Source organism: Lepidochelys kempii, chromosome 15 (assembly GCF_965140265.1).
Source record: "Lepidochelys kempii isolate rLepKem1 chromosome 15, rLepKem1.hap2, whole genome shotgun sequence".
In the NCBI taxonomy this organism is placed as follows: domain Eukaryota; kingdom Metazoa; phylum Chordata; order Testudines; family Cheloniidae; genus Lepidochelys; species Lepidochelys kempii.
In genome coordinates, this window is record NC_133270.1 from 21,403,832 (window position 1) to 21,426,311 (window position 22,480).

General features: G+C 41.5%; 1 protein-coding gene across 8 annotated transcripts in view; it reads left to right on the top strand.

Moving 5' to 3' along the window:
• The window catches only part of RIMBP2 (RIMS binding protein 2), a 280,460-nt gene that overhangs the window by 230,352 nt on the left and 27,628 nt on the right, over positions 1-22,480 (top strand). For all 8 annotated transcript variants that reach the window (XM_073312915.1, XM_073312918.1, XM_073312919.1 and 5 more), the window contains 4 exons: positions 9,667-9,818; positions 10,186-10,653; positions 14,842-14,991; positions 21,060-21,218. In XM_073312915.1, coding sequence (XP_073169016.1) covers positions 9,667-9,818; positions 10,186-10,653; positions 14,842-14,991; positions 21,060-21,218 — 929 coding nt within the window. The remainder of the gene's footprint in view (positions 1-9,666; positions 9,819-10,185; positions 10,654-14,841; positions 14,992-21,059; positions 21,219-22,480) is intronic.

Here is a 22,480-nt window from a genome sequence, read left to right on the forward strand (position 1 = left end):
TCCTGTCACCTCCTTGGGAGTGAGCTGTCAGCTCCCCTTGCTGAGCCACTTTGTGCCCCAGACGGGTTGGTTATGCAACTCCCATGGAGAGGGCGGGTGCAGCAAAAAAAGCTGAGGAACCTCTGCTCTACAGGAGCCAGCAGAGGCTGCCCAGGTGATGCTCTGAATTAGTACATCTGGATGCTGTGGCCCCTGCCTGGCTGACTATCATAGTGAGTTACATACTATGGACCATATCATGGCATCATACTGGCATAGGATTTCAGCTTGTAAGTGTGTGGCATCATCCAACCCTTCTCTGCGCAGGTGTGTAAATTCCAATGACATTACTGGTGGTAACACAGACATACTTTCCCAAGGGGGAATTGTTACCTCTGTATGTGGTGCATTGCAAGCCCTATTAGCAGAGAAATAGTTTCAGGTTCAACTCTGAATTGTTTTGCTTTGTGAGTTCAAGTCACTCTCTCAACATTATCTGTATTTCATATGCTGAACATAAACGGAAGAAAGTTCTGCTTAATAGTATAGGTCCAAATCCCGAAAGCCTTCCTTGGCTTTTACTTTGTCTTACTAAGGCAAATTTCTGTTGAAGTGTAGGAATTTGCCTGAGAGCTGATCTATCTTGAAAATTGACAGCGGCGTAGCTATTCCTCCGAATCCACACCCCTGAGAGACACAGCTATACTGACCTAAGCCCTGGTGTAGACAGCGCTAGGTCAACGGAAGAATTCTTCCATTGACCTAGCTACTGACTCTGAGGGAGGTGGATTAACTATAGCAACAGCAGAACCCCTCCCGTTGCTGCAGTGAGAGTCTATGCTACAGCAGTGCTGCAGGCGTGGTTCTGTAGCGATTTAAGTGTACACATACCCTAAGTAAGGATGGGGTCAGAATGAAGGATCTGAGGAGATTTAGCCCACAGATATCCCCATACCATTTTCTCTACAGCAGTAACTGAGTACAGTCCATTTCTTTAGCAATCTGAAGTGTTCCCATTATTTCTCTTTTCATCATAAAGACCAATGAAAGAAGAGAAGGTAGCTTGACCGTTCACCCACAAAACACAGCAAGGAAGAGGACTGTATACATTGAAGAGACCCACTTAGAGACAACTTCCCAGTCCCAAATGCTATACAAAGCTAGCCAAATAAGCATGCTGTGATGGTGCCTATGATTATGGTACTTTCAACAACCAAGGAGAGTAAATTGCAGCAAGGGGAAGAAACTTGGCATGTGACACGTAGGGCTGTGTGGAATAATTGTATCAAAATAGAAAATGTCAGAATGGAAGGTTTGTGCATTTTATCCTAATGTCCAGTTTTGCTTTAAAAAGCCCCAGATGTGTTTGAAATTATATGGACTGTATGTAGCTCACTGGACCTGATCCTGCATGGCATCAGTTGAAGTCATTGAATGGGAATCGGATAAGGCCAATTAGTGGCTAGGGGGCCTCATCAGTATTTACCAACCCTTCCGCACCTGAGAGACATCCCTGGTGAAAATGATCACCAAATTTCACTGTACTCAGTGCTGATGACACTACGTGTCCGGCTCTAAGCCCGTGTAGCTCTTTGTCTCCCCTTAGTGGCTAGATCATGTAAAGTGGTTTCAGGCAGCTACTGCATAGGAGCTAACAGGCAGCAAAAACTCATGCTTTGAGATCCAGGTGCCCCAGGGTCAGTCGCAGCAGATGACCCAACCAGGGGCATTGTTGCAAATCCATGTCAGTTTCTGATTGTTTCACAGTGAAGTAAAATTGCCCATGATGAACAGCTAACAGTTTGGTTCTTGAATTTCAGCATTATAGATATTAAAACAAAGGGAGAGATCTCTGTGAAATAAGGGACAGAAATAGAAGTTAAAATTACAGCATGTTCCATGTTTTTCTCTTGCAGGTATTACCAGCAGTAAGCAACCATGTTTCCCTGCTTCTAAACCCCAGGTAAAAGGAGGAGAAAGCCAACATGGATGGAAAGAAAGTCAGACGTCTTAATAGGGCTGTTCTTACCATTTTATATGTACTGATTTACTCTGTGACCCTGGACTGTTCCCCCACCTAAACCACAACCTTATGATCTATAGTGTTAAGGAACGTATTTCAAAGATTATTTTAAAAGATGCTGAGAAAGTAATAAAGATAGTTTGTCTGAAGGGCACATTGTTATTGTGCTACTTTGAGGAAAGATACATATGTGTGAGTAGGTGTCCCAGGGTCTAGTGCTGCCATAGCGAATGTCAGTTTTAATAGACAGTGCAGAGTGAAGCACAGCATAAATGGCCACAAGCAGCTGTTAACTTTCATGCTGGCATTTTCCAAAGGGCTTCAAAGGTGCCTACTGGTGAATAGATGGTGTTACTTTCTTGGAAGGTTGGAAAGCCTCACGCTCTCCTGCCCTGATCAGTAGTGTGTACCCTCTCAAGGGAAAACCACTTGTACGGGATAATAGTGGTCCTTACAGCTGATCACAGATGATGCAACAAGAGACTTTCTGGAAACTAAAAAGGGGAAAAAAATGTGCTATGTGAATTCTTAGCAAGCTGAACAAGGCAACCAGCCACGTTCCAGAGCAGCAGAGGGCAACTGCCTTCAAATACAGGACCAAGAGAGGCTGCCCCTCACTGATTCCGGTCATAGCACAAAAAGTCATATGCTTGCATGGTTAATGCTTGAAAATACACATCCTCTTTATCTGGTCAACAGCTTTTTAAGTGACTCTTTAGTGCTGCAAAGGTTGGTCTTTAGTTCTTGGTCCAGCGGAGCACTTAAGCATGTGCTTAAATTTAAACACTGATTGGTCCTTTGCTCCCTCCCCTCCTTTAATTTAAACCTTTGGCGGATCTTTTGGAGCCTCTTGCTCTTCTTGCTCCACTTTAGCTGCCTGCCCCACCTTCCCTCCATGTCATCTAGTATAGGAACTTTGTTTTTAGGAAAAAGAAAAGGAATACTAGTGGCACCTTGGAGACTAACCAATACAGACTAACACGGCTGCTACTCTGAAACCTGTGTTTTTAGGATATCTGGTCTGACCAATCACCAATTTTAGGTTCAAGAAGGAGTTTTCCATTGGGGTCAAATTGGCAGCGGTCTGGTGGGTTTTTTCACCTGTCAGCTTCTAGGAGGCACAGTTAGATTAAATAGGAGTAGGATTTAGGCATTAGTCATTTGTGTTAATGTTTAGTTCATCGCAACTTGCAGCCACTGTCCAGTGCGGATGAAAGGCGAAAGGACCAGTTCCCAGAACTAAAACACCTGGAATTTTGTTGGTGGACCTTGAGCCTGTGGGAGAGGAGAGACCTGAAATCTTCACAGACGAAGGTCCCTCTTTGGTACCCTCTGTCTCTCTAGCAGGGCAAAGGGTGAGAGGATTCAGAAAAGTAACCTTAATCATCAAGGTAGGCTCAGGAGAGTCTATCCTGAGTTATGGGTTATATGATGGGAGCCCTGTAACTCCTGCACTGGACTCAGTTAAATGCCTGGTATATGAGAGTTTGAGGAAATGAGGCAGCTAGCACTCCTTCTCAGTGTTATCTTAATAAACTTATGATCTGCTGCTTTAACCCATGCCTCACTCAACGGCATGTCCTGATCAGTAAACGCCTGCCACAAATATTTGTGTATCACCCATATGTATTTTATATCATTCCATTGTTTCTTCTCCTCTCACACCCTAGTGCCTTTGTTTAGTGGATTAAGCTCTTTGAAAGTGTTGATGTTACGTTAAAATAAATAAAAGTATGCTCATCATTGTCCCTTAAAATGAATTGCCACTGTGCTTTGATGCTGATAATGGAATTGCTCAGTGACAAATGTTCCCAGGGAAAACCGCTCTTAATTTTAGCAATGAATTTGTTATTAGCGTAATCAGTCATTCACATGAAATTAGGTACAGTATAAAAACTCAAGAAACCAGCTTCTGAAGATATTACAATGCGGTGCATATACTTTAATAGCTGTGTGACATGGCTAAGCATAATTAACAATTGGTTTTATCAGGGCACTAGCTGAATTGTTTTGGATTGACAAACTCCCATATAGGCAGAAGTTGCACACATTGCCTTGTGCTTAATTCAGCCACTGTTAAGGCTTTGATTCTTCATGTAGTTTGATCAAAACTTCAGGAGGCAGTTCATTGGTTTTAAAAAATAGCACTATTTTCATCCCTTTTAGCAGGTATTATTGGGAATTCAATTAGCGGCTAAAGAAAGTTGCCATTTAATTCACAGAGAAGGACAAAATTCTGAATGAGATTGGAGTGGTTGGGGGAGAGGGAAACAAGACCAAGAAAATATCCATGATAGCGAAGATGTCCAGAGATGGACAGTGGAAAACAATTTGAGATTTGGAAAGATGTCCACGTGAGAAGAGATTGAAAGGATTGGGACTGTTTAATCTACAGAGGAGATGGTTAAGAGGTGACATGATAGAAGTATCCAGAATGATGATTGATATAGAGGAGATAAATTGGACATTTCTATCTACCCTTTCTTTTAATACAAGAACAGGAGGTAGCCCATGAAACTGAAAGGTTATTTAAAACAAACAAAAGGAAATAATTGTGTTGCTTTGGGATTATTATTGTTTTTATACACAACACATAACCAGCTGGTGGGACTCGCTGACACTAAGGCTGACATAAAGTCCTTTTAGCTGGACTTTAAAAGGAATTAGACATTTGTATGAGGACTCGTACACAAACACACATGATGCAGCATAAGCTAGCCACTTGCTGCCTTGAACTAGGGAGAAATACCTGCTATGGGAATCGAGGATATTTTGTTTCCTGTGCTTCTCACCTTCTCCCTTTGCAAAGATCTTGAAAAAGTATTGATGTAACTGATTTTTCTATTTTGACAAGAGGGTCAAACTGTAGCATAAACTGTAATGGAACTAAAAAGAGAACCTCAAAAATAATGCAACAGTTTTAAATCGGAGATAAATCAAGATGCTTATTCAGTAAGTTTCTGACGTTACTGCAAGTGTCATGCAGTTTCCCTGATCATCCACATTAATACCAGTGAAGCATTCCTGATGATCCACTAGCACTTCCATAACCATGGAAAATATCCCTTTTAGTTTATGCACTTGCTGGCAAGATGGATTGGTGCTAGAATAAGGAGATGCATCCTATCTATCATCCCGCTACAGTCGGGAACCCCATTGCTTCAAATCCCCTTCTGCTATTTCCTGCCAACTGTCAAGAGTCACACTTGTGTGCAACAGAAGATGCTTGCTGGCCTTGCACATTTGAATGACAACGGTTCCCACTGTGGATTTTCAAACTGCTGACCGACAGACATCCAGCGTGATCACCGCTTGCTTTTCCACTGTCAATGCAGCTCTCTTTCTGGTGTCTCTGCGCTGGAGGGCTGGGGCAAGTTTGGCACACAGCTCCAGGAATTCGGCCTTTCACATCTGAAAGTACTGCAACCTCTGCTCATCATCTCAAATCTGCATTATCATGTGATCCCATCACTCAGTGCTCATTTCTTGGACCCAGAAGTGCCTGTCCACTATGTGGAGTTAATCTGTGGATGCCTCCAACAACATGATACGTTTATTCGCTGTCTCCATCATCCATTCCTTGTCCTCTGGCATCTCGTCTTCGTCATCAGATCACCAGTTGTAGTGGTAGTTGTTGAAGCAGATACAGGGGTATCATGTGTCCTGTGTTAGCAATAGACATGAGAATTGCACTAAGCTGTACAGAGTCGCTTCTGCTGGAGAGATAGCAGAGATTAAAAAGCAGTACATGAAACTGGGGGAAGTTTTTACAAGGCACAAAAATTATGGGCTAGAATAACCATGATGGGATGGAGAAAGTGGCATTGTGGGAACTTCACCCCTAGCTTTCAGAAATCCCTGGGTGAATTGTTGGTATCCTACAAAGCACTGCAAAAATCTCCCACAAGGCATTACACCAGAGTAAGGTACCTACCCTTGATGCACCAGATCATCTCTTGATGCGACAGGTTATTGTGAGGTGCTGTGCAGCATCAGTGCAAGCTGCCAAGTGCATGGGCTCAAGCGACAGTCATGCAGCTGCTGACTTTTGGAAGCTGACAGAGCGTCAGATTCCCACGCTTCGTAGTGTAGACACAGCCACAGGAGGCAGGCTTAACTTTAAGCATGAGAGCAATCCTTTTGACGTCTGGGATTACAGACATGCTAAAGTGAGCCAGGGGTTCAAGTACTTTGCTGAATCAGGGCCATGGAAAATTTCAAACGTGTAACCTACTGTAATCTGGTCTTGATGTCTGTTACCCGCCACGTGAGCCTGTCAATTTTAAAAGTTGCTCACCCAACGACTCCTCCACACTGCTGATCGATTTGGCTGACTCATTCCCACCAGTGTGATGGAGCCAGTTTAATGTGTGTGTGTGTGGGGGGGGGTCTTACGCACTGAGGTGGTGACTAACTGCCTGATTTTCATGTGCTGGGTACCCCCATTTCATACAAACTTCTTGTGGAGTTTTAAGTGCACCTCTTAAAAGCAGGCCCTGGAGGTGTAAATTCTGTGGTGTTTGTATTAGGGCCTGTGAGGTTATTAAATATACTTAGCCGAGAGGACACTCATTATAAACCACATATTCCTCAGCCTTTGGCAAACACAGCGATTGTGATTATACTTACAATTAAAGACAAAGCCCTACAAAGTGCTTATGTAAAACGCAGGTTTCATGACTGACTGCCGCCCGCATGGAGCTATGAATTAATACAAGTCTCAAGAGGTTCTTTGGGTTGTGATGGACTGACGTGAAAACTGAACAGCTCTCCTTTGCCTTGCTGGCTGAGCCGTAAGGAATTGACTTGCACTGGAGAAGCTGAAATAGCCACCGCATCTTTCAGTGTAAAAATTTCCTGTCCCCCTCTCCTCTCCTCAGCTGTGGTTTCCCGCGAACTGGAAGGTTGGCTTGCACGTGAACTTTGCTCACAGAAGCACTACAAGCAAGCACCGTTGTAGTCAGAGAACCACCTTGCTAACCAAAAACACAGGAGAAAAGACACAGCATGGATCACGCCATATTTATTTTTATGGGGGGGGGAGTGCGCTAAGAGGCTGTTTAGTTGTCTCTGACCGTACCTAAGTAAAGCCCCCTTTTGCCTATAATGGCCTGAACTGTAACGAAATGGCTACAGTGTGTACTGATGCCCTCTAGACAGAACTTGGTAACATCGATGGCCCTATTGGCTTCTTGCCAGCTTCCCAAGACCCATGTTTTACCTAGTTTACAGCTTCATCATTTTCTTTTCTCTGAAAATGAGTGCACACAGGAACGACATGTGTTGGTTCTGGTGTTGCCCTTGATAGAGGAATTGAAATTGGTTGTGCTAAGTTCTATGGCGAGAAAAAGAAATTTGCAACTGCTCAGCTGTGTCCTCCACCAGCAATTCCAGAAAGCTTTGCAAGCTTTTTAACGTGATAAACTTACCAGGATTTGACAGTTAAATTAACACAACGGGCTTTATAAAATATACATGAACTAATAATCTCCAAGATATTTTTACTTTGGGTTTCCAGCCAACACGGGGCTATTTATAGTAGGTTCAGTAATGTGTTTTAATTAGGGATGTACTGAACATGCTAGTAGGTTAATGTACTTTAAATGCCTTAAAAGGCTGAGTTTTGGTTTAATTTTTTTTTCCAGTGCAGAGTGGAGGCTTTGAGCCTAATTCTCATGTACACTATGAGAACAGGATTCAGCCTGCCCCTTTCATCCCTCTGGCCCCTCCAATACACAGCCTTTCACAAGGCGCAGTTATAGTCTATCCCCAGCCATGGTCCATCCCATCCTTTATAAAGCCATAGCCCCATGTCCTTGGATTTGGCTGGCATTCTGTGTGTCTCTTGACACAAGCTTTCTTCTGGACTTCTGCATTCACCGTTTTTATTTTTTTCTTTACAAATGAAACCACGATTGTGTCCAAAATGGCAGGTAATATGAAAAGTTATTCTCTGCATAATAAAAATGACAGTAAGTAGCCCATATATTATTTTTAAAATGGAGCTGTATTCTGTAAGGCATATTACTCAAGGAATTTCTGCAGGCAAAGGACTCCCATGTTGTGTTTTTCTCAGCAAGAAGCAATCTGATACAGTGCATGGTGCTTCTGAATTTCATGCAATAGCTGGTTTGAAATGTTTTCCTGTCTTCCGCCCTCACAGCCCTCCCACAATACCCACTAAGCGGAAAAGAAATCAGTAATATTTGCAGTAAGATGGTGTCTAATATAGGCACTATTCCAGCCCTTCCTTGCAGCAGCCTTCCAGGTATCACTGATGCAGAACAAAGGGCATGTGATTATGTACAGTAGAACCTCAGAGTTAAGAATAACAGAGTTATGAACTAACCGGTCAACTACACACCTCATTTAGAACTGGAAATACGCAATCAGGCAGCAGCAAAGACCAAATATAAATAAATAAATAAATAAATAAGCAAGTACAGTACAGTGTTAAACATAAACTGCTAAAGAAAAGGGAAAGCAACATTTTTCTTCTGCATAGTAAAGTTTCAAAGCTTTATTAAGTCAATATTCAGTTGTAAACTTTTGAAAGAACAACCATAATGTTTTGTTCGGAGTTACGAACATTTCAGAGTTACGAACAACCCCCATTCTCGAGGTGTTCATAACGCTGAGGTTCTTCTGTACCACAAACACCAGTGTAAATCACCTAGGCGAGTTGTTTCTGCTGGTAATTAAACGAACACCAGTTTACTGCTGATATTGCAAAGGGTAAGGTGGGGAGGGATGAGGAAACAGCTGTGTATCAGCCTCACTGGTTCAGAGCACTGCTGAAATGGGTCTGTTTTGCTGTAATTTTGTTGTATTTAGCAAGTATCTCAAGAAAATTCTGGTCTTCAGGGAGCCTGGTTCATTTCCTACCACCACCTTCTCCTCTTCATGTGCGTCTTCTACTGGTGGTGCTTTGAAATTCAAAATCAGCTCCCAGCACGCAGTGTTCTGTACTGATCTGTGTTTCAGAGGCATGGCCCGAGGTAGTCTGTAGCCAGTCATAACAGGTTTCCATACACACTAATGCCTCTCCTTGCCAACTTCTCCCACCACCTTTAATATTTACCTCTCCCCACATTCAGAAGAATTGAAGCATTTGTACAAGAGCTAGGGGAAAAGGTAAGTACATGAGCAAAAACAATGTATTTCCCTTTCCATTTTGTGATTAAAACAACCGAGAGGGAGCAGGGTCTGGTAGATGGTTTCGCTAGACTTCTAGGTTCACATTCGTGGCTCCATGACTAACCTGCTCTGGGGTCTTGGGTAAGTCACATCACATCTCGCTGCTTTAGTTTTCCCTTCTACAAAATGGGACTAGTGATACTTAGCCCTCCTTCGTTAAAGTGCTTTGAGAATCATGGACCCAAATTAAAAGTGATGGATTTGACCCATATATTTTCCTAATCATTATCAAAAAAAAGCAAGGAAAGCCTGTCTGGCTAATGAACTCAATACAAACCTGTCCCACCGTTCAAGGTGTGAGGACAGTTAGCCCTGTTGTGTATGAAAATATATCATCCCTATATGCAGAGAGGGTGATAAAAAATCCGCAGTCCTCAAGATTCACAGCAGACCTTGAAGTGGTCTGTCTATTTTAAAGCATGAAACCTAAAAGAATTGAATGGTAAACAAGGCTTTTGTTCTCCTAGGTCCTCCAGCTCCACCTCAAGATATTACCATACAGGCTGGGTCCACACCTGCCACTATACAGGTGTCCTGGAAACCACCAACCCTTACATGCACAGGGACCTCCAATGGAGCAAATGTTACTGGCTATGGTGTTTATGCAAAAGGCCAAAGGGTAAGCTTTCTTTTGCTTGTTACAGTGATCAGCAGCTATAGGTGTGCAGATAGATTACCAGGTAAAGGCAGCAGTTCAAGGTTTGCTGAGTTGTTCTGGGTTTCACTGCAGCTATTTTGTCACTTCATTATTTGCCTGGTTTGTAAGTTAGCTGTGGAGTTCCTGAATGTAAACTCATCAGGAAGACATAGCTGTTCAGATATGCCTAGTGGAAGTGTTACAGCTGATCGGTGCGAATCGATACAGACCTGCGGTGCTGATTATTGCAACCAATGGGCAACACTTTGCAAGAGCATAGGAAGCCTTTCAAGGTGACTATGGGAGGAAATGTCTTTTACACTTTTAAGTTGCTTGTTTATGTATTCAGGTGGCAGAGGTGATCTTTCCAACAGCAGAGAACACCTTCGTGGAGCTAATGAAAATACGAAATGTAGAAGCTAAGGAAGTTACCGTGAGAACACTTTCTGCACAAGGGGAATCTGAGGACTCTTGTGTTGCTGCCATTCCACCTGACCTATTGGTGCCTCCAATCCCTCACCCTCGAACAGCTCCCAAATCGAAGCCATTAGCAAGTGCCGGGGCCCCAGATACCAAAGATGAACATTTAAGTCCACATTTAAAAATGGATGAGTCATGGGAGCAGACTCGTTCAGCATCCCCCATTCATGGACACACATTGGAGCCTCCTGCCCCCAACTTTCAAAGCCCGCTTCAAGGAAGGAGGTCTCCCTCGCCTAATCGAATACTCCCTCAGCCGCAAGGCACACCCATCCCCAACACTGTTGCTAAAGCCATGGCGAGAGAAGCTGCCCAGCGGGTTGCAGAGAACAACAGGGTAAGGCAAGCTCTTTCTTACACCCTGTCATATAGAGTGGCTTGGTTGCAAATCATTTAGTTTTAAAAAGTAGATCACCTTTTATATTAAAGTTCCATTTATAAATACTTTATAAAGGGTTAATAACTGATTAATAAAAAGTCAATCAATTGTTATAGAGTCCATTAGGTCTGTAGGTTATTTATAACTATGTCTAATAACAATCTATAACTGTTTCTACTGATGTGCCTAGAACATCATATCTGTACATGGAATCTTATGTGAATGAAATCTATTAAATCTAAAGCTTGCATAATTGATTAAACCTTTTATAAACCAGTTATAAATTCAACACTAATATAAACCGTGACCAAAATCTACTCCCAGATGTTTGAGTGGATACTCTGACCATAAAGCACAGAGATATTGTAATGTGCTATCCTTTGATCTCTTGCTGATAACCCCAACGATTCTTAAAAATGGAAATATATTTTTAAAAAATCTGGTTTATTTTTGGCCAATTAAGTTCAACATTTGGCTCCCCACACCATGTCACTTGGGCTTCTTATCTCAGTTAAAACAGTCAATAACAAAATACTAAGCCTTCAGCCTCAAGGCTTGTGAACAGAGCCACCTGATCTGTAACAAGAAAAATCTCTGTGAAAGTTTGACCAACAAAGAGCTGTTATACATTAAGCTCACTTATGCTGAGCTCTGGCAGGTCACTAGAGAGAGCAGGTTGCAGGGGTGCGGGCCCTTTATTCACTGAAATCGCTGTGTTGGTTGCAATTGCAGTCTCAGAGAGTTAAGCCCCAGGAACAGACATCAAGAACAGTCTCATTGATAATAACATCTAAGAGGGAGAGTAGTGAGAGGTGACGTTTCATAGCCCGTGTTACATTCTAAAAGTGTAAACACCCACGCATGTAGGGCTTGTTACATCATCACTGACATATCAAACACCACCAGATGTGAATAGGTAGTGCAGAGCACTGTGTTCCTGTCAGTGTGAAGGGATGATTCATTGCATTAGATACCGGCTGAAGCTCTGTAACCCCAAAGGCTAACAAATTTCTTTCACTAACCTGTCCCGTCTGATGTGGATCTCCATAGGCTGCTGTTACTTTTGTGGGCAGAATCTGGCCTTTATGCAATAGAATCCTGAGGTAAACATCTAACAAACCCGCCCCCCCCCCAAAAGGGCTGAATCAACGTGCTCATCTCGATGACCAATGAACCATGCAAGCAAACCCTTGTACAGTGAGATGAAACTAGCACCCTGTAGCTGTTGCTTTCACCTTGCTCTCAAATTAATCTGCCTGGCAGTTGCAGGGCATTGCCTAGTGCAGATGAACTGGACAGTCTCAAAAACAAACCCACCATAAAACATTCCTGAAAACAGTTGATCATTTCCTATTTCCTACGTAGGGCAATTTCCCAAGACCACAGCTTGCTTGAAATTCCTTGTGAACTAATTAAATTAAGTTATTAGCACATGGGTATGCTCTGTCTAGGAATAACTCTGCATGACTGTCATGCTGTGCTTTGTTTACCATCCAAACTCCACAGGGAACAACGTCAGAAATGGAGGCAGTGTAAGGAGTGCTGGTGTATCGTGGCTCATGTTCTCGAGAATGGTTTCTTGGTTTTGCTGAATTCTGTTAAATGATACAATGCTGCAGGATCTTTGGGGCAATCTATGCCCACAAATGTGTGAGGCAATTAAATAAGACAGTTTCAGTGTTAGAGCAATAATTAACAGCAGAAGGAGCGTAAAGTGGAGAGATATAGTTTAGGGGGAAAGGGTATATATTTTTGGATGAGATTTCGAAAACGATGGGCAGTCAGGGAGGTGGAGAGATCTTACCTAGAGGCTGTTCTGCACAGCAGAGCTGCAAAGGAGAAGGCTGTCACCTCAGCAATGCTGCAAGTGCAGACAGGAGGATGAGTGGAGTGATTGGGAAGAGGGCAGAGAGAAAGGTTCTCTGAGGTGGGATGGAACAAGTATTATAGGCCCAAGTTCTGCAAAGCACTTAAACATATGCTTATGTCCATCTCTGGTCAGCAAAGCATTGAGGGATATTTCATAGAAGTCAAAAGAGAAACTTGTGTCTATCTGAGAAAAGTTGAACGAGTGCTTACTTTTCAGATTTTTAAAGGTGTTTTAGGCACCTCAGGTACCTGAATATCTTTCAAATCTAGCCCTAAATGCTTTGCTTAAACAGGGCCCTAACAACTAAGATGGTATTTTAAAACTGCACACTGAAATGGGTGAGCAAACTCAGGCTCTGATTCTGCAAACGCTTATGCATGGGCATAACTTGGCCCACCAGAATAAAGTCCTATAGACCTCAGTGGAGCGACGCAGGTCCATAAAGTTAAACGTTTGTTTGCAGGATTGAGGTGTAAGTCAAGTTAGCCCATTGGTTCACATTAACACCAAATATTTTATTTTCTCTTATTTGACTTGCTATACACAATGCTGCAAAACCCTATTAACGGTAGGTTCTCTGGATACCTCATGCAACAGAAGAGACCTTCGAACGCTACAGCTTGAATGCAACACGAGAAGAGCCACCTGGGCCAATGCACATGGATTAGCCTCCTTTTTCTTGATTTGTTTGTCAAAACAAAAGTGCGCAAACCTTATCTGATTGACAGCTGAGCTCAGCTCATGAGAATGAGATTCTGTCCTAAATTTAAATTCTTAGGAGGGGGTAGGGGGAAAAGGAAAACAAAAACACCAAACCCAGTTATATAATGACAAGCAAGTTTGGATGCCAATTGCATGACCACTGAGCCTTTTAAAAAAGCAAATGGCAAATCGGAAAGAAGGGCCCAATGACCTGGACACAAGGCTATGTATTAGAGGAGCACAAGTGGGTCTGTTTTGGATGGCTACTGGACTGATTGTAAGATAGATGGAGCAGTGGTGATTAACTAGAGCATGACCGCAGTTTAAGGGAAGGGGGCTGAGAAACTTTTTTTAGTTTTTGCAAAATCACTGATCTACACTCCAAAACAGGTTTAATTAGATTCACGTTTGGACTAGTCATTAGTAAATCTTCGAAGGTTCAATGCAGGGACCTGGGCAAAAGTTCAGGGGCTAGATTCACTCTGGGGTAAGCCAAGTTCTGCGAGCAACACCTATGGTACATAGTCCTCAGTAGTGGAAAGTCCACTTTGTACTGTGTGGCGGTGGTGTAAGCCGCTGGAGCCCTCACATACCTCTAACCAGAAAGCTGGATGGTGTGGACTGAGGAGGGCTTGTGGTCAGCAGGATCTAGTGATTGAGGGTGAAATTCACTTTGGTGCAGAGGATCAGCACAAGTGCTTATGCCTTCACAATAAGAAAGCGTTACTGAGGTTTCGGTGGTGCACAGACATTGTGCTCGTCCTCTGCATAGTGCTGAATTTCACTATGTGTGCATTGTCTAGGCAATTTCTGCCAATGGACTCCTGTGGGATCCCCTAGGAGAGATTAATTTTAATTAATTTTAATTAATTTTAATTTAAATTTAATTTAAATTTAAATTAAAATTTAAAATTTTAATTTTAATTTAAATTTAAATTTAATTTTAAGATTAATTTTAATAGAAATTAAAAGAAACACCCTCTGTTCTCCGCAAGAGTGAGTGCCCTATAGGTGCAAAGTCCTGTGCTTTTCAGGAAAGTGGCACATGCAAAAGGAAAGATTGTTCTCCACTTAGTCCTAACACACACGAGTCGAGGCACTGAGTAGTAATGTCCACAGTTAAATTCAGCATCTTCAGGGGCGGAACTCTGGTTTTATGTCTTCTCTGAAAACACTGTGCCTTCAACATCATGTTGAGACATTTGTTTCAGTAATGATTCAAGGAAAGAGCTCTACCTACTGCATCCCCTACGCCATTTCCTGGACTATCTGCGTGTTCTTTAGAGATTACCCATCCAAGTACCCACCCAGCCTACGCTTGCTTAACTCATGAAATGTGATGGGATTCTAGCACAAGGAGGTATATGCTGGTGAGTGAGACCAGTGAAAGGGCTATGATTTAAAGGAACCAGAAGTTTATCGTTCGAGTTTAAGCCATAGGGATATTTAAATGTGCTCTTGGGAGTCGTAGAATCAGCAGACCTGGAATCATTAACATCTCTTTGTTGGCTTGCTGGGAACAATGGAGGTGAAGGGGGTGCCCGCTTTTCTTTACCATGTTGGTGTTTTGCCAGATGGAGAGGAGGAGTGTGTTTAGCGAAAGGAGTAACATGGTGCATTATGCAAACTCAGATGAGGAGGAAGACGGCTACGATTCTCCCAGCATTAAAAGGAGAGGGGCTTCAGTCGACGATTTCCTGAAAGGCTCAGAGCTTGGAAAGCAGGTAATTAATGTGACCTCATTATGGTAATAAGGAGAGATGTAGGTCTGCAATGTATTGAAAATACTTTATGATGCTCAACACATTAACCACAGCAGTATCATTCTGCTGACTGTCAAACCGATATGCTCTATGGCTAAGCAGCCAGACCTGTACCGAGTTTGATGAATAGGCTTTTCTACTCCTACAGCATTATACTTTTAGAAGCCAGAAGTCTTTTTAACTGTCTGGCCCTTTGCTCATTATAAAGGCTGATATATGAATCTCTGATAGTTACAACTAGCAACAACCTTAATACTGAAAAAGAAGGTAAGTGGAGATATTTTTGAATCTGGGCTTTCTCTGCATTATACTTTATTTTTACGTATATTGACGTGCTATAAGACCAAAAAAAGGGCTTGGAATTTTTTGTGTCATTTGAAAGCCATGAAATATCCTCCTTACAAGCAAGGAGCTAACACAATATGTCCCTGGCATGCTGCAGCAGGAAGAAAGATGCTCTCAGAAGAATTTCCTAAACCCAGTCTTCAGCCTCACCCTACTGAAAGCACTACAAGACAATTTAATTTTTTACTTTCAAGTGAGCTGAGCCCCCTATTACAGTAAAGTAAAAATCGGTCTGGAACTTTTTCTTAGCATGTTATAATACCTTCTTGGCAGAATACTCCCAAGTTCTGATATTGGACATAATTAGAGATGTGTAGCCTTTCATTTTATTTAAAGTGATTTTTCAATGTGGTATTACACCACTCTGGTGGCTACAGTTTCAAGCTTAACAGAGTGAAAGTCACCTCTGCTACTTGCTTCAGTTTTAGAGTCTCTAGTAACACATAAAGACCAAGGATAGTGACCACACACACATTCACAAGTACAAGGTCTAGTCTGTTGTACAAGTTTTTGTTAATGTTACACAATTAAAGTCATGATTGTCCAAGCATATAGAAATTCTTTACAGACCTATGCACAAGTTACAAATATGGTTATGCTCACATCTTCCTAGATAATGTTAGGGTCTGATGGATCTTTCATGGGTTGATCATCAGTAGAGGGATGGTTCCTGCTGGAGTTTTCTTGTAGGAAGCTCGGTTTTCCTAATCTGGGCACCCTCTTTTTCTACTGTGATTCTGACTGTACCTCATTACCAGTTAGGCACATCATGCACCTTGCAATTAGGGCATGTATTAGAAAAATGTGACTACCAGGTATCTTGTAAACAAAAAAAATTACTCTTACTGTTAATTTTTTGCAATATCACCCATTCCCGTAATCTTGTAGCATAGGGTCATTCTTTGGTCGCTTACTTATGTCAAACATTTCTTAAGCCAATGACCTAGTATGGCTAAGCTAAAATCTTGCAGGCCTGTAGGCCTTGTATTTCAGCCTTATTTACTTAGATAACTAATGCATACTTATCCCTTCTAACTACAAATCAAGCTTATACTTCTATAATCTTACAATTTAACTCTATTTAGCATACAATGATTATATATGGCATAGAATGTTAGTTAATCATAACATCACACAATAAATGAACAACACATAAAAAACATTGGCTACAGATGAGTCCAAGCCGTGACATTTGTTTTGCACACACAGGTTTCCTGAGTGTTCTGGGATTTTGGTTCAGCTCATTATCAAGAGAGTGGCATTTGTAAGATATTGATATTGTTTTGGATTTCAAATCCCCTCAGAGATGTTTGACTTGGGGGGTTGGTTCCATCTGTAGAGGCAGTAGTTCAAATTTGTAGAACTCCTGCACTCAGGTTGCACCTACAAACTATATACACGCTCTCGAGCCCCATGTACAAGGTGTATCTGAGTCTGCAGCTATGGGAATTGTGTTTCAAAACACACTGGTACATGGAAGTATCTGATTGCACATGCAATTACCTGACTTGTGCAGCAAATGAGCTGTTTGCAGGTGAAACTTAAAGGTGCACCAGGTTGATTAAACCAATAGATATAATACAATTTAAAATTATTTTATGTGCATCTAGGCCAAGATTTTCTAAAGCGACTAATGATTTCATAAGGAAGTCTGCTCCATTATTTAGGTGCTAGTCTGGCATTCTGGAGAGCTAGGTTCAATTCCCTACTATGCCACAGACGTCCTGTGTAACCTTGGGCAAGTCAGTCAATATCTTTCTGCCTAGGTTTCCCCAACTGTAGAATGGGGACAGTAGCACTGTCCTATATCACAAGGCTGTTGAGAGGACATTAAAAATTCTAAGCTGCTCAGACACTGCAATAATGGGAGTCATATAGAAAACTAAGATTTTGGTTGTCTCCATTTTTGTAAGCCCACTTTGAAACCCCTGTCTGTTTTACTGAGTTCTAGAGATAGAACACTTTCTAAGCTCATTAACCCATTGTGACACTTTCTCAGGGTACCCAGGATTGTGAATCTCCTTGTAACGCCCGTCTCAGTGAGAGAGAGACTTGATTGTGCTTAACTGGGTTTCAGATTGGTGACACCACCTAAACAATCTCCTCAGGGCCATGCCAGCCCTTGCTTTGCCTTGCAGATTAGCTATACGTACACCTCATACCCCTTTATGGTGTTCCCCTGCAGTGTCCAGCACTTAACCACTGGACACTCATAGAAATTACCAGGGAATTCTGTTTAGTGAGGCAGCTTTTCTGTGTTCATTAAATACAAATTGATTATTACCTGTTTATATTTCAGCTATATAAGAGAGGCACCTACTTGCAGCTTAATTGCTCATTTTAACTATTTAAAAAAATTGAAAAATTGTACTGCATAATTTGTTAGTAAAGAGACAATTTCTGTACTTTTTTTATGTAATTCTACTACATCAAGACCTAACCAGGAAGTTTAATAGGAGGTTTTTTTTAATAAGATTTTAGGCGTAATTGTGATTTTGAAAGAATCTGGTAGCTTATTTCACTATAAGGCAATCAATAGTTAGTTAGCTTATTATAGTGTAGCTTTAGTCTGTGTGTACTCATTGGTATTCTGAAGTTGATGCCATACTGTGCATTTATGCCCAGTTAAAAGCTTTTGGCATAGTCTCACTTGATGTGTCTCATGCATGAAGAAGATAGAAAGAAAGAAATCAAAGCAGGCAACCACAAATACAGGTTAAAATGATGTTGTTCAGCAGTGGTGTTCTGATTGATACTAATGGAGATGGCTGCTGCGGTCTATATTTCTGTAACTGTGTGACATAATATATGGATTTTAAAAAATTTCATATGTGATTATATAGCTCACATCCCTTCCAAATCAAAACAGTCACTGGATCTGCCACAGACTTCCTGTGTGACTTTGGACAAGGCAATTAGGATTTTAAAGGCTAACTACCATGGAAATAAAAATATTCAAGGCTTACCCTTGACTTCACTGCAACTACTCACTGCCTTCAAGTTAAGGATGTGCATATGTGTTTACAGGATGGGGGCCCAAAACACAATGATTTTTTAAAAGTCTGTTCAAATTGTTTGAGCTTCAATATCTTGTTACATGCCCATTAGATGCTTCAATATTTTGTAACGAATTAATCTGTTACTAACACAGAATGTAATTGTACAATTATTGCTTACGTAAATTTGAGCTAATTGCATTACATGTCTTAACAAGTTCTAACACCTCAATTAGAAGGTTTTCATTAAATAATTGGTGGGTATTTAACAGACACCTCTATTATTAAATCAACAGCAGATAAGCATTGGAGATAGTTTGAAAGGTTCCTGCTATGTAGCTGTGCAGCTTTTCTCTGGCAATAACAACCTTTGATAATCTACATGATATCACAAACACGGCTCTCATTTACACAGTGCAGCCCCCAATGAACTCCCTTGTATTGTCCGTATTATAATTGAGAACAGGGTTTGACTCACTGAAATTGGAAGCAAGACTCCATTGGAATGGCATGGGTGAAAGTGAGAGCATCAGACCAAATTCTGGGACTCTTTCATTTCATAAAGTAACTGAAAGTATTAATTCCTGCAGTGGCTTTTATTCTTAAAATTACCCCCTCATGTAATACAGCTGAGGGAAACTGAAAACATTCATGGGTTTGATCCCATTCCCTTGGATAGCAGCGAAGTGTTCAAAAAAGGCTGGATCTCACAACCCTCGATAATAACAATCCTTAGCTTTTATACATAGACTACAAAGTATTTTACAGTGGAAAGTAAGTATCATTATCTGCATTTTACAATAGGGGACATGGAGGCTTAGAGAGGAGAAGTAATTTGCCCAAAGTCATACAGGTCAGCAGCAGAACTGTGAATAGAACTATGGTCTTCTGCCTCCCAGGCCAGTGCCTGATCTACTGGACCAAGCTGGCTCCCATAAGTAATGAAAGAAGGAGCTTAGCATTAATGAACATCTCATACAGCTGAGGCACATTGTAGAGATACACACTGAGATCTCCAGAACTATTGTCTAGGGATCAAGAGAGTGCAAGTCTGCTGTAATATTTGGAGAGTGAACATATTTTCACTTCAGGGTAATTGCTTACTGCAGACATTTCATTTCATTTCTGGAAGTTTACAGCAGTTTATTGATGCCAATACGTTATGGAACTATAGGAAGTGATTCTGGTCTACGAAAATTGCTTCTGCTGTAGTATTTCTTCTGGGGAAAGAAAGTAACTTCTGCTCCCTGACATTCTAGTATTTCAGTAACTTATTCTCCAAAATCCTTTTTCTGAGGCAAATAGGTTTACTCCTGGAAATTGTCTCTACAGCATATAGTACCACTTGCTTGACACTGAAGGTGGGACTGAGCTATGTAGTTCACATTTGAATCTGAACATATCTAGACAGAAGGGTGTTTGGATTCGAGCCTCTGATCTGGCCCATTATAGAGATGTAGGGCTAGATCCTTGTCTAGCATAAATCAGTGTACACTGGAATACACCAGCTGAGGATCTGGAGCCCCATGAAATTCGGATCTGGAGCCCCATGAAATTCGGATCTGGAGCCAAACTTCACATTTCAAGTATATTCAGACCTGGAATTTCTGTTTGGGCCTATCCTATCCTGAATTGCTATGCTTCAGACTCAAACTGTATATAAAGATCTGTACTTTTTTGCTGTCCGTATTTTGAGAATGGGAAGATTACACCAACAAAGTAGGAAGACGTGTTATCGGCTACATTGAGATTTGCATTTTAGTTTTTATGCAGTGCATGTGTGAAACTTTTGGGCCCATAAGTTTTAAGTAGGCCTCGACTTAAGCATTTGCACAAGCAGATGAAACTGCTGACAGACCTGAAGCACCAGTGTGATTTTGTTCAGAAAATTAGATGCCTCATTTTAAAAATGTACTTGTAGATGTAGAATCACAGTAATGTTTGGTTTGTTATCTGGACTGTGGATATAAATCATGACACTAGTAAAACAAAACAAGAATTTACCAAAGACAATTAAATTTAACACCAGCAATTCAATAACATAGCTCATTTCTTCCGTCCGTTCCACCTAGTTGAAAACACAGACAACTTAATTTAGTGGAACTAACTCTAGAAGGACATTAAAATTCTATCAATTCTGCTCCCTAGATGCCTGAATAGAATGAGATCATTGACCCTCATCAGCCAGTGAAAATTTACAATATAGAAATATTATGTAAGAACTAAATGGTGCTCTTGAAGAGTCATGTGGGGTTTACAGTTAGATATAGAAAACATCAGATATGACAATGAAGAGTAGCTTACATGTGAATGGAATTCACAATCTCAGTTGGAGCCTTCACCAGATGGTCAGCAAATCCACTAACACGTGCAGGGCTTCTGTAAATCTAGGAGCTTTTTTTAATCGGGGTCTCATGAGGTTTGTGGTGCAGTGGAAGTGCAAGTGTAATGATGCCCCTGGTTGGGTCATATGTAGGGACTGAATCCGCGATTTCTGGAATTTAAAGTGTGAGCAAGCTAATAAACCTTTTGAGGGCTACCGAGAGTTGCACCTGGTTAGTGTGGGTTACACAAAGTATTATTGCAATATTCAAGCTGCCAGTTGCTACCTTGCCCCCCATTTGTGGGGGCACTGTCACTTCAGATTTTAAACCTGCAGCCTTTTTTCTTTTCCATCCCATCCAATAGCCGCACTACGGCCAGGGTGAGGAGTACCACACGGAGAGCAGTAGGGGCTCTGACTTGTCCGATATCATGGAGGAAGATGAAGAAGAGCTGTACTCAGAAATGCAGCTGGAGGACGGAGGAAGAAGACGAGTCAGTGTAACATCACACAACACACTCAAGGTAAGAGTGACGGAAAAGGGGGGCTTAAGCTTCAGAGAAGGGCAAGCCAAGTTCTTCCTTTCTTCCACGCACTATCATTTTGTTAGTCTGCTGTGGACGTTACAGTTCACAGTGGCCTACAGACTAGAACTGGGATGAATGCTGTTCATAATGTAAAGTCCCCATTGTGAAGTCCATTTAATACTCAGTTCTCTGGTGTTAGCCAAGAGCTTCACATAGTGAAGACTGTCCTTGGGCTGTTATGCAATTATCTGTTTTGCTGCACATTTGGGGGTGCTGCTGTGCTGCAGTATATGGAACGTGCACCCAGACCATTAGAGGTTTTCTGATGCGTGCATGCGTGCACATCCACACACAAGTCTTTGAATTTAAATATCCTGTGGACATCCTCTCCATATTACTGACCAGGTTTTTGGAACTACCCCCACGGGATCCTTCTAGTGCATGCTGGTAACGGATTTGGGGAGTTTTATTCAGTGCAATATGGACTCCCAATAGCGTGGATAAAGCCCATAGTCAATGAATCTTAGTGTCGCGATCATTAATGAGCTTCTGGTGGCAGAGCAGACAATGGTGAACATATGTCAGGAATGATGTCCCAAACACTGCATGGGAGGATTCATCCTACAAGGTGATTTTATTCATCTGATTAAAATACACACTGCAAACACTAAACTTTCCCAACATAGAATTTCTGTTTTCTGTAATATGACATATAATAACTGCCTCTTATGTGTATACCATTACCATGCTAAGATGCTTCTTTTTAACAAGCCAGATGACTAAAAATATTAAGAAACCTACAGGTCGTTCTTCCCACAACCAAAATGATGTGTTACTAAAGAACATACCATACCCTTATGCAAAGTACATACATAGGGATATTGTAACCATTGCTATAACTGCTTCTATATATTTTATACACAGACTTAGGATTGTATGCAACATATAAAGAGATACTGTCAAGTACATTTTCAGAAAAAAATCTTTCATTCTCCTCTTTAGTATCCTTGTAAAAGCTTGAAAATGAAATGGCTCCGACTGCCACTAGGCAGACACTGAATTATCCCTAGACCTCTCTAGTTCTTTATGAATCAGTAGCATATTTACTACTACTTTCTACATCAGCATTAACATCAGCCCAACTCTGCACACATGGGCCAGATCCTCAGCTGGGGTAAATTACCATATCTATGTTAAAGTCAGTTATGTTATATGCTGATTTAATGCAATCTGAGGATCTGCCCCAAGGTTCATGGTTA